The sequence below is a fragment of the Tenrec ecaudatus genome, chromosome 1 (assembly GCF_050624435.1).
Source record: "Tenrec ecaudatus isolate mTenEca1 chromosome 1, mTenEca1.hap1, whole genome shotgun sequence".
NCBI classification, from domain to species: domain Eukaryota; kingdom Metazoa; phylum Chordata; class Mammalia; order Afrosoricida; family Tenrecidae; genus Tenrec; species Tenrec ecaudatus.
In genome coordinates, this window is record NC_134530.1 from 293,369,243 (window position 1) to 293,381,092 (window position 11,850).

Sequence of the window (11,850 nt, forward strand, 5' to 3'; positions counted from 1 at the left end):
GTCAGGGTTCCCAGAAAGCTGCCACGCAGGTGAAGCAGCCCCGTGGGTGGAGGCCAGCTGTGGCGTCCTCCCTCCTCTGTAAAGCTGTGAAGTGGAGATAATGATGGTCCCTACCTTTCTGGCTGACCTGGGGCCTGGAGAGGGTTTCTGTAAGGGCCCGCTCGCTCGCTCGAAGGACATGCTCAATAAAGCCGGGGAGGCTCCATGTGGTACCTGCTCCTTGTGGCTTTCTGTGTCTCCGGCAGGGCGGGGAGGGTTCAGATGGAAACGTCAGAGAGAGGAGCTAGCTCCCTGTCTGTCCAGGGACCACAGCTTGTACTCCGGTCTGGCTGGCAGGCCAACCCTGTTTTAACTCTCTGCCAGGGCTCATTGACTGGGACACTGGTTTGCTTCGCGATGGGGTTGGTGACCTGGGGACGAGCCTGTGTCTCCTAACCAGCACAGGGACCAGGGGACAGAAACTGCCCCACCCCCACCCCTGGGCTGCTCCTCTGCAGAAGGAACTGGCTTTCTCATGCTGCCCCCACAAAAGGGGAGATGAGCCCCCTTCCCCTGGGTTCCCACCTGGAGCTCCAGTCCTGGCCATCTCTGGGGACCCAGGTGGCCCAGGCCCTGGCTTTGAAGAGCTGTTTTTAGTAACAGCCACTCCCCTGCTGTGATGATAGGCTCCGGATACACCCCTCCTCCGGGTCTGCTTCAGTGGAGACTGGGCATTCCTGTCCTAGTGGTACCTGGATGTTGCTACAAGCCTTGTTGGTGGGGACTCTGCCCTTGCCCTACCTCTGGCGGCTGCCCAGACCTGTGGCCCCTCCAAGCCATGCCTTCCTGTCCTGCTCACACGGGTGGTTGGTGAGCTGTCCTGGAAGCAGGACCTGGCTGGGCAGGCCCAGGTGGTGTCTGCTGGGGGCAGTGGGTTTTCCAGGAACGCAGCAGGGGTGGGGGACCTTGAGCCCATGGGAGGGTGTCAGTAGCCCCAGTATAGGCTGAGGTGCCTCATTTCTTGGGCAGGGTGTGGGGCTTGGGCGGAGCTGAAGATGCAGGTGGGAGGGGCAAGGGAGGCCAGTTGGGACATACTTGGATTTTGGCTTAAAACCCCACAGTCCTCGGCCCAGTGGCTACTGCTGCCTTTGCTCGCCCCGCCTGGGACCCCAAGCATCATGGCTCTGGTAAGACTGGCGTGGCACTGGAGCCCACTCTGACTCTTACTCCCCACCTGAGTCCTGGCTAATGCTTTCTCTGGAGGGCTGTGGCCGCGGTGGTCTTCAGGTGTAGGGGGCATGTTTGCCAGCTTTGGGTAGGGGCATGGCTGGGCTGGGGATCCACAGAGCTTCTAGGCAGGGAGAGGCTGCTGGCTGCTCCCCTGCTCCCTCTGAGTCAGTTGCCTGGGCTGTCGGGGCCTGAGACTGATGAGATGGGTGACTTTCCCGGGTTCTTCCTCTGCCAGGAACCCCTGGGCGCATGCAGCTGGGACTTCCAATGGCAGCTGGGAGGCCAGTGAAAGGGTGTGCTGACACATGCTCCCTGGCCCCAGCACACCTGGCAGGGCTTCAGCCCAGAGCCCGGGGTGGTTTGGGATGGAGTCCTGGGGTCCTTTGTTCCTCTGCCCTCGGAGAACCTGGAGGGCGCAGGGCTTGGCGCCCATGGGCTGCCTGGCCTGGTAACCTCCCACCTGCCCCAGCACAGAGGTGGCTTCCAGAACTGCCCCCTGACCAGGGGTGGGATGCACAGGGAGGAGCGAGTGAGCAAACAGGAGCTTAGTCCTAGCAGGCCGCTCCCTCCATGCCCTTCTGTATGCCCACCCAGAGCTTTGTAAGCGAGGGCATGGGCTGGGGCAGACAGGTGGCAAGATGGGAGCCTGCTGGTTCCAGGAGAGGGAAGCGGAGAGCACAGCGATCCTGCTTCTGGGTCTCCGGCCAGTTGCTGGGTCACCTCTCCATGCCTCCGCCTCCTTGTGAGGCAGCGTAGTAGTCGGCTGAGTTAATGTATGGATAGCCCTTGGGACAGACCTGTCATGGGCATTGTGTAAGTTCCTATGGACGTTCCCTGTCTCTTCTAGACTCGGGGTTCTGGGTGGCCTTGGCCCTGTTGGTGCAGGGTGAGCCCTCACAGGTGCCCCAAACTCCCTTCCATCACCTGCGGCCTTTGGTCATGTCATCCCACAGCAAGCTTGTCCCCTACCCGCTGCTCTGCAGGCCAAGTTGCCCGGGACCTGCCTGCTCACCATTCGTGTGCTGCAGGCCCACAGCCTGCCTGCCAGGGACTTGGGTGAGTTGACTGAGAGAGGAGAAGGGAACTGAGGTTGCAATTGGAGCAGGGCTGGGACGGTGGGAGGTGGCAGGAGGGCTGGGCCTGCGAGGTCCTGGGAGGAGGGGCTGCAAAGAGGGACAGGCAAGGGCTGGTGATGGAGGGTGGGGTTCGGTGCGTCCCCAGGGATCCCTCTGGTGGTAGACTCTGTGTGGCTGGCTTGGGGGAGAATTGGCCCTCATTTCTTCTCCTCCAAGTGACCCACCCTGACTTCTATGTGACCCTGTGGCTGCCCACGGCCTGCAACCACCGGCTCCAGACGCGCACGGTCAACAACTGCAGAAACCCTGTCTGGAACCAGAGCTTCCACTTCCGGGTGCACAGCCAGATCAAGGTGGGCCTGCCTCAGCCCAGCCCTGCGTACCCCCAGCGCCACCCCCACCCCACCCCCACCCCATGGCCCTGTCCCGCTGCTCCCCTTCCAGAACATCGTGGAGCTGAAAGTCTTTGACCAGGACCTGCTGACCAGCGACGACCCCGTGCTGTCAGTGCTGTTTGACGTGGGCACTCTGCTGCCTGGGGAGTTCTGGCGCCAGAGCTTCTTGCTGAGCCCGCAGGCAAGAATCCACATGGGCGGCCACCCTCGGTACCACCAACGGGATGCTGCTTAAATGCCCCTCTTCAAAGAACTTGTTTACAGACCATGAGGTCAGGTTTACCTGGTGCCCGAGTGTCAACCAGGACCTGCTTCCCGAGGAGCGGCCCCCTCCTCGGTGCCACATTATGGACAGCAGCCCTCCCCGCATTGGCACCCCTGGCTGGCGTCTGGGTTGGAATCTGCACATACCCACACTGACACACACACTCACATTCACACCCACACGCAGCCTCACACACATACACAGGTACACTCACACGCAAGCACACGCACTCAACCACTGTCACACTCACACATGCACAGCCATGTGGATACACATGCACACACACTCACATGTGCACACAACCACTCACATGCATGCCCACATACATACACACGTCTTACCTTTATAACTTGCTTTTTCAGGGTGGGGAGCGGTTCGACGTTGAATTCCGCCTGCAGAGTGTGTGAGTTGGGGGTTGCGGGGGTCAGGGGAGTTGGGGGTTGCGAGGTAGGGAGAGGGACTCTGGGTCAAATCTGTCCCTTCTGGAAGGAGAGAGCCTCGTGCGCTCAGGGCTGGTGTCCTTCCCCGGGGACCCTCTGTGGTTGGAAGGACTGCCTAGGCTTCCTTGGGGGCAAGAACCTGACCCCCGCTCATGGCTTTTCCCAGGTCAGACTGTGCGGAGCAGCTCACCAGCAACGGTGTCCTAGTGGTGAGTCAGATCATTGTAGTGATTGATTCAGGATCATAGTAGTGATTCGGGATCACAGTGGTGATTTGGGAAGGTAATGGTGACTTAGGATCATGGTACGAATTCGGGATCATGGTAGTGCTTTGTGATCATAGTAGTGCTGTGTAATCATAGTAGTGTTGGGATCATAGTAGTGATTTGGGATCATAGTAGTGCTTTGGGGTCATAGTAGTGCTTTGTGATCATAGTAGTGCTTTGTGATCATAGTAGTGATTTGGGATCATAGTAGTGCTTTGTGATCATAGTAGTGCTTTGTGATCATAGTAGTGCTTTGGGATCATAGTAGTGATTTGGGATCATAGTAGTGATTTGGGATCATAGTAGTGCTTTGGGATTGTAGTGGTGAGTGACACACCCTCCCTCACGCCATCTGCTCACCTGCCCTCCTGGCTGCAAGTCTGTCTGGACCAGGAAAGAGCAATGTGGGAGGAGCTATGATTTCCAGAGGACATGGGACTGAGGAGCAGGAACCGCGGGCTGTAGGGGAAAGGGTAGTGGTGAGGTATCCTTGCGTGGGAGGGGCGGCATATGAATCTTCTTTTCCCAACACAGGCCCGTGAGCTTTCCCGCTTGCATGTGCGGCTGGAGGAGGCTGGGGACCAGAAGGGTGAGTCTCCCAGGTCACCAGGACAGCCCTGGCCCTCAGCCTATGTCTTCCCCCTTCCTCAGCTGCCCATCCTGGAAGAAGCTGCCAGCCACCTTTAGCCTCCGTAGGCTAGGGGCTGGGGGTGAAACTGCCCGGGCTTACCAGGACCTGGTCTTTTCCCATGACCCTGCTCCGAGGGGGCTGGGCTGGGGGTAACTCCTCCCAGCCTCTGCCAGCCACAGGGGCGGGAGATACCTCACGGGCAGGGAACCCCCTCCCACCCCTACCTCGGTTCCTTTCTCCAGAGTCAAAGGGAAAAGTTCAGCTTGTGGTCCCCAGGTCCTACGAGGGATCTCAGGAGGCCACCGTAGGCAGCGACTCCTTCCGTTTCCACTTCCCCACCTGCTGGGAGCAGGAGCTGAGTATCCACCTGCAGGTAGGGTGCCCCCCTCACTGACCCCCTGGACTTCAGGCCCACAGGGCCGGGTGGTACCCCTGCTCTGAGACTCGGGTAAGTGTACAGTTTTGGTCCCCTTGCAGAACGCCCCCCAGGAGCAACTGAAGGTGCCACTCAGGGCCCTGCCATCAGACCAGCTCGTGAGGCTGGTCTTCCCTACGTCCCAGGTACTCTTCACTCAGAGGAAGAGACCTTGATGTGGGGGTGGGACAGGGCCTCAGGCCAGTGCGGGGGTGGGGGCAGGGGGTGACTCCTTCTCTCCCTTTTCTTTTGGGCCAAGCCCCTGGGCTGGGCTGTGGGGGTGCATCCCTGTGGAGATGGCTGGTACATCCCAGGGCCGGAGTTGGGGTGGAGGTGCCAGCCTTTCTGAGTGGTGTTTTGCTGGTTTGCAGGAGCCTCTGATGAAGGTGGAGCTGAGAAAAGAAGACATGTGAGAGGCTGGGCTGGGGGAGAGCAGCCGGTGGAGGGAGGGCACTACGTGCAGCTGGGTGGCCTGGAGGACCGGAAGCAAGCGGGTGGCTGCAGCAGGGAGCTCCCAGTCTTGGGAAGGTGCTCAGAGCAGAGAGGGTCCTTCCTCAGCCTTGTAGTCTGCGTGTGGCCTCACTGGGTGGGAGAGAGGTGGGGGCTGAGGAGAGTAACACGCCTGGTTTGAGGAGCACAAAGACCAGAAGGAAGCAACCTTTTGGATGGAAGCAACGTAGCTGGGCCTTCAAGAACTTTTGCTGGCCCTCGGTGTCTAGGAGCATAAGCAGCCCCAACTTAAAGACCTTTGTTCCTTCTCAGCCTCCGTGCCCCCTCCCCAGTGTAGCCCTGGTCCAGCGTTGCAGGGGAGGGAGAAGCTGAGACTCAGGGCCGTTTTGGCCACAGGGACACCCTCATCTGCCGGCTGGCCTTGCTGTCATGCCGGGCGTGTTGGTGTGGCTCTGGGCCCACCATCCCCCCCTCACTCTCCAAGCTTCAGCACACAGCCTGAAGGGAGAGAAGAGATGGACGTGGATCTTGCAGGGAGATGGGCCCAGTGTCCTCTTTTCTGATGAGGATGAGCACTGCCTCACTGTCCGTCCATCCCCCCACCCCACCCCCAGACCAGGGGAGCTGGCCGTGCGCCTGGGCTTCGAGCTGTGTGCTGAGGAGCAGGCCTTCCTGAGCAGGAGGAAGCAGGTGGTGGCCAAGGCCCTGCAGCAGGCCCTGCAGCTGGAGGGAGACCTACAGGAGGACGAGGTCTGTCGGGCTGGGCAGGAGTGTGGGGGTCTCAGGCCGAGGGTTGAGCTGAGTGGGCCTCCACACTTCCATTGCCCGACCAGGGTTGGTTGTAAGGCGGACTTGTGTTTGCCTCTCGTCTGCCCACCTACCCCCCTTGTACTTCCCGGAGCTTTCTTGATGTTATCTTGGGCCCGATGCGGCTGAGCAGTGTCAGAACCACGGGCCCCACCAGGGGTAGCTACCCTTCTCTGGGCGTTGGCCCTTGTCCTGGAGCTGCTTTTAAGACTGGGCCTCTCAGACAACTCGGTGGACATCTGGCCAGGCCTCTCTTCTGGTTGGGCTGGCTCCTAAGGAAATGAGCTCCTTGCAAAGGGAGAGGGGCGCTGATTTGGGGGTCTTGTGGTGAGCCTGCGTCTTTTAAGAAGTGACCGCCGTACTCCCCAGGCTGGGGATGGGGAGATAAGGCCTGTGGCCTGTACGCTCCCTGGAGTTTTCAAAACCCGAAAGGACCCACCCTGCTGAAGGAGGTTATCCTGACATGACTCTCCTCAGCTGCTCTGACTCAGACCCGCTCCATGGGTCCCCACCAGACTCTGACCTACGCTAACTTGGTGGTGGGGCCAGGGGCAGGGGACTGAGTGGCCACTTGACTTGCTGTGTTCTCCTCCTGTGGTTTTTACTGCCCGGCGCACCCTGACCTCCCCTCCACCAACTGGAAGTCCCCGCAGGGCCTCCCTTGAGCCCAGCTGTACTCTGCCCTTCCAGGTCCCAGTGGTGGCAATCATGGCTACTGGTGGAGGGGTCCGGGCAATGACTTCCCTGTATGGGCAGCTGACCGGCCTCAGGGAGCTGGGCCTCTTGGACTGCTTCTTCTACATCACAGGGGCCTCGGGTTCCACTTGGTGAGCAGGCTGAGTGTGGGATCTGGGGGTGAGTGGGCAGAGGCAGGGGTGCCTGTGGTAAGGCTTCTCCAGTGCCCCCTTGGCCTCCATGACTACATTGGAAGGTCTGCGAGGAGGCAGGTGGCAGGTGCGATATGCCCAAGGTGCCCCATGGGCTTCGGCTGTCTCCATGGAGCTGGAAGGCACCTGCGGGCTGCTGCCCTGGGAGAGAAGGTCCGAAGGGGTGTGAGGTCTCGGGGGACTCTTAGAGGTACCTGTCTGCCCCCGACCTCTGGCTTTGCCTAGGACCTTAGAAAACCTCTACAAGGATCCAGAGTGGTTGCAGAAGGACATGGGGGGCGCCACCGTACTGCTGAAGACGCAGGTGACCAAGAACAAGCTGGGCATGTTAGCTCCCAGCCAGCTGCAATGGTACGACCAGGAGCTGGAGGAGCGTGCTCACCTGGGACACCCGGCCTGCTTCAAGAACCTCTGGGCCCTCATCAATGAGGCCATGCGACATGATTGGGTACAGAAGGGCGGCCCACAGGGAAGGGCCTAGACCTGGAGGCAGCCCTGCTGGGTAGCAGGGCGAGGGGAGATCTCCAGAGACCAGGCAGCAATGGTTTTACACGGAGGTATCTCCCTACAGCCTGATGACCACAAGCTCTCGGAGCAGCGACAGGCTCTGAGGCACGGCCAGAAACCTCTCCCCATGTACTATGCCCTCAACACTAAGGGGCACGGCCTGTCCACCTTCGAATTTGGAGGCAGGTCGAGGCAGCTGGTTGAGGCCCCGGGCGGCCAGGGGTCGGGGAAGGGGTGGTTGGGATGGTGTGGGGAGGCAGTTTTTCATGCCCTTCTCCTTACACTCTGGTCCGGGACCCGAGTGAATCCAGACACCCATGACCCCAGAGTCACTTGGACTGGAGGGGAGTCGCCCCGTCCTTTGTGGCTGCCCTGCGTGGGTTCGGGTGGGCAGGAGGGTGGTGGCCAACAGCGGTCCCTTCCCACCGCAGAGTGGTGTGATTTCTCCCCCTACGAGCTCGGTTTCTCCAAGTAAGGTGCCTTCATCCCCTCCGAGCTCTTCGGCTCCGAGTTCTTCATGGGGCGGCTGATGAAGAGGATGCCTGAGTCCCGCATCTGCTTCCTGGAAGGTGAGGGGGTCTTGGAGAGAGAATGGGGGAGGGGAGGATGTTTCTGGGGGAGCCCCATCACTGAGGCGGGCAGCAGGGAAGGGTCAGGCTGTGACAGGAATGGGGGATCTCGTCCGCTTGTATCTGCGCTCCCAGGTATCTGGACCAACCTATATGCAGCCAGCCTCCAAGACAGCTAATACTGGTCCTCGGAGCCCAGTCCGTTCTGGGATCGCTGGGCTCAGACCCTGACCAGCTTGGGTAGGTGCCCAGGCTCCGGGGCTGGTGCTGGAGGTGGGCATGTGACTCCCAGCTCTGTGTGTGTGGAGGTGGGGGCACTGGTCTCAGCTCTTTCCCTCTCCGGGGTCACTGCCCTCAGACTGGGCTAGCACCCACGCCCCACTCCCTGGCTGTGCAGACAAGGAGCAGGTCCCAGTGCTGAAGATGGAAGTGCCACCCAGCCTGGCTGGGAGGATCAGGGAGTTGTTCTCTGGCCTCCTGACGTGGCGCCCGCTTGCCCAGGCCACCCACAACTTTCTGCGTGGTCTCCAGTTCCACAAAGACTATTTCCAGCACCCTCACTTCTCCTCCTGGAAAGGTAGCTTCTCCCACCGGGGTCCAGCCCCCTGATGTCTTCCCAGAGCTGTGGGCCTTGGCTCCAGGCCCCTCCTGGGCCCCTCACCTCACCCCTTGGCTCCAGGCCTTCCATGTGTGGCACCACGGGATGTGGGGAGTAGAGTTTCCTGCCTTCTCCTTCAGCTTGGGCTGGAGGTTGCTTCAGGGCTGGGGCCAGGTGGGTGGGGCCTGAGGGCGGAGTCTTTTTCCAGGAGCAGCCAGTGACTGCCACTGACCAGGGGAGCAAGCGTGGTGTCCTCAGCACCCGTGCTCAAGGCTGCCCTCCCACCCTGCCCACCTCTCCAGACACCAAACTGGATGGACACCCTAACCAGCTTACCCCTGGGGAGCCCCGCCTGTGCCTGCTGGACGTGGGCTACTTTGTCAACACCAGCTGCCCGCCCCTCCTGCAGCCCACCCGGGACATGGACCTCATCCTGTCACTGGACTACAATTTAAATGCCGCCTTTCTGGTGGGGGAGCTGATGAGTGGCACCCGAGGATGCTAGGGCGGCTTCACAGTGTGTGCCTTGCTGGCTTCCTCCCAACCCTACGAGATAGGGACCCACATGCTATGGGCTGAGCAGCAACACTCCTCTGTGTAAAAAGAAAGAGCTTTAGATCAAGAAATCATTTTAGATCAGCAAGGCATCCCAGCCCAGTGCGATTCAAGACCATGCTAGTCAGAACCTTCCTCAGCCTCTTTGTAGCTGCAGGCAGATAATGTCCAGGCTGGCGTGAACACGGCCGAGTCGGCGGCTCTCCAGGCTGGTGGCCCCATGGGGCCGTCCCTGGAGACAGAATCCCAGCGAGGAGGAAGAGGCTCATAGCATCTCTCCTTCCTTCCAAGGAGGGATCACCAGGCTTCCACCTGAGTGACAGGTGGGACTCCACCCCTGCACTTTCACGCAGGTCCAAGTGGACATAATATCTAACCACCACACCATGTCAAAAGAACCAAACCAGGATCCCCACCATGGAGTCCATGCTGACTCACCGGGTCCCCCTTGGTGTGTTTCCGAGATCGAAATGCTTACGGGAGTAAAAATGCCCACGGAGCAGTTTGTCACAGGAAACCAGCCTCTAACAACCAATGGGTCAGTAGACACAATTGTATGGCGATAAAATAGTAAAGGTCTAGTAAAGTCATAGAGGCTAGGAGAGATAGGGGAGCGAGAGTACAATAAAGGAGTCAGGCACGTTTTATGATAGCATGCTCACCTCAGCTCCTCTTGATGGACCACGTGGAAGTGGGGGAAGAGAGAGGATCTGTATTATCTTGGGGTAGTTACAGGTAGCCTTAAGACATGCATATTCAGTAGTTACATACGCCACAAGGTGGGTGGGATCAACAGTAACGTCCTGAGCTCACAAGTGAGGAAACCTAACAGCTGCATTGGGGGAAGCTGAGAGGGGGGCTGGGCGACAGCAGGAAGAGAGAGCCAGAGGATGTCTGCCTCTGTAGGGAGATCAGACCAGCCATGTGCTCACTTGAAGGCAGCATGGCTGTTAAGGGAGAGTCTGTGGCTACCAACGTGGAGGCACAAGTTCAGGAACGTGGTGCTCGGCCCTCTCTCCATGGAGCAGCGGGTGGTTTCCCAGTGCTGACCCTGCAGAACCTCGTCCAGCACATAACTGCTTCACCACCAGTGCTCCCTGTGAAAAGAACTGGGGTTTCATTCACGCTCCTTCAGGGGGCATTCTCCGCAATGGGGAGATGATGTGATGGTGAATCTGGTTGGCTGCACCTGCACCCCAGCTGGTTGCAGACCGTCGACACCCCAGCGTTTAGTTTCTGTGTTAATTTAGTGAGAGGTGTGTGCCCTTCATGGCTGGCCTCAGCGATGGCTACAGTCCGTTTGGTGGAGCTCTGAGGGGCTGCGGCACGGCTGTCCACTCCGACTGATGCTTGGTCCTGTGTGACGTCAGTGTCCAGGACCAAGGGAGCCCGAGGCTAGCCCTCTCCTGCCCTCTGTGCCCCTGCAGCAGCTGCAGCTGGTGGGCCGCATGTGCCAAGAGCAGGGCATCCCGTTCCCGCCCATCTCTCCCAGCCCCGAGGAGGAGCGCCAGCCTCGGGAGTGCCACAAGTTCTCCGACCCCGGCCGGCCTGAGGCCCCAATCATTCTGCACTTCCCCCTGGTCAACTACTCCTTCCGGGACCACTCGGCCCCTGGTGAGCCAGCTCGCCGCCACCCCCTTCCTGGTGTCCCAGCTTCCCCGACCCAGCAGACCCGCCCTCCACCCCAGCACCCTGCCCCTCCATGCCCAAGATGTGTTCTCTCTGCACAGGGGTCCCTAGGACGCCTGAGGAGCAGGAGGCCGGCCGGGTGAACCTGTCTCCGTCTGACTCCCCCTACCACTACTCGAAAGTGACCTATAGCCAGGAGGACTTGGACAAGCTTCTGGGCCTGGCCCACTACAACATCTGCAACAACCAGGAGCCGCTGATGGCTGCCCTGCGCGAGGCCGTGCGGAGGAGGAGGCAGCGCTGACAGCCCGCCCCAAGTGACGCCATGGAGGGACAGCGCTGCAGCTCTGCCCCGCCATGCCTCAGCCTCAGAGAGCCATCCACCAGTGTTCTGGGGCCTCGGAGGGCCTGGTTGGCCCCTGCGGCACCCTTCCTAGCCTTGGGTGTATGCCCTGGTACCCCAGACGGGGCAGGAGCTGACAGCACCTCAGAGGGCCATCTGCACTGTGAACCGAAGCTGTGACTGCGGGCTTGCCACAGCTCAGCAGCTGCTCTGGTCCTGGGCCCTGGGCCCTGGAGCAGGCCACAGTGGGCCTCTTCTCCAAGCACCGGGAGAGGTGGGGTGCAGAGGTGCTGTGGCAGCTGGGGTGCAAATGGGGTGGGGTTGGGGTTCTGGGTGGCTGGGCCCGGTGTAGAGTGCTGGTACTGGAGGGAGAGTCCCAGGCTCCCCCGCCCTGCTGCTCTGAATGCTGTACGCAGGGACTCGGGGGCTGCACACATTACAGGACTCGTCCCACCAACGGTCTGAGGATGTCATTGCTGCTACGAATGGGGAGACCTTTGGTACCACCATCAAAGACCAGTTTAGGAAACAAGACAAGGACACATCTCCCTGGCCCCGCAAAGAGTTGCCAGCCTCTTGGTGCTGTGCCACCCTTTCCCAGCAGGAAGCCCCGTAGGAGGTGTCTGCTTCGGGCACCCCTGCCCCACCCTCCCAGCCAGTAGCTGCCCTCTTTGCCGGGTGGGGGTCAGAGCACCTTGAGGAAGAGCCTAGGAAGGTGTGACCTCGGAAGGGCTGCCTCTTACCAGGAGCTGCCCGTTCCCAGGGTGCTGCGTGGTGGCCTGGCTAGACTGTGGTGAGCCTGCATGGG

General features: G+C 60.3%; 1 protein-coding gene across 1 annotated transcript; it reads left to right on the forward strand.

Moving 5' to 3' along the window:
- The first annotated feature begins 1,157 nt into the window (after window positions 1-1,157).
- On the forward strand, window positions 1,158-11,228 carry LOC142440816 (cytosolic phospholipase A2 beta-like). Its single transcript, XM_075543034.1, is given in 20 exon segments — window positions 1,158-1,166; window positions 2,193-2,265; window positions 2,502-2,638; window positions 2,730-2,861; window positions 3,308-3,348; window positions 3,552-3,594; window positions 4,186-4,240; window positions 4,525-4,655; window positions 4,760-4,843; window positions 5,069-5,106; window positions 5,762-5,897; window positions 6,645-6,781; window positions 7,067-7,289; window positions 7,413-7,530; window positions 7,780-7,917; window positions 8,053-8,157; window positions 8,315-8,494; window positions 8,818-8,984; window positions 10,498-10,684; window positions 10,801-11,228. Coding segments are annotated over 20 exon segments (2,337 nt in total). The 3' UTR covers window positions 11,004-11,228.
- The last annotated feature ends 622 nt before the right edge of the window (window positions 11,229-11,850 follow it).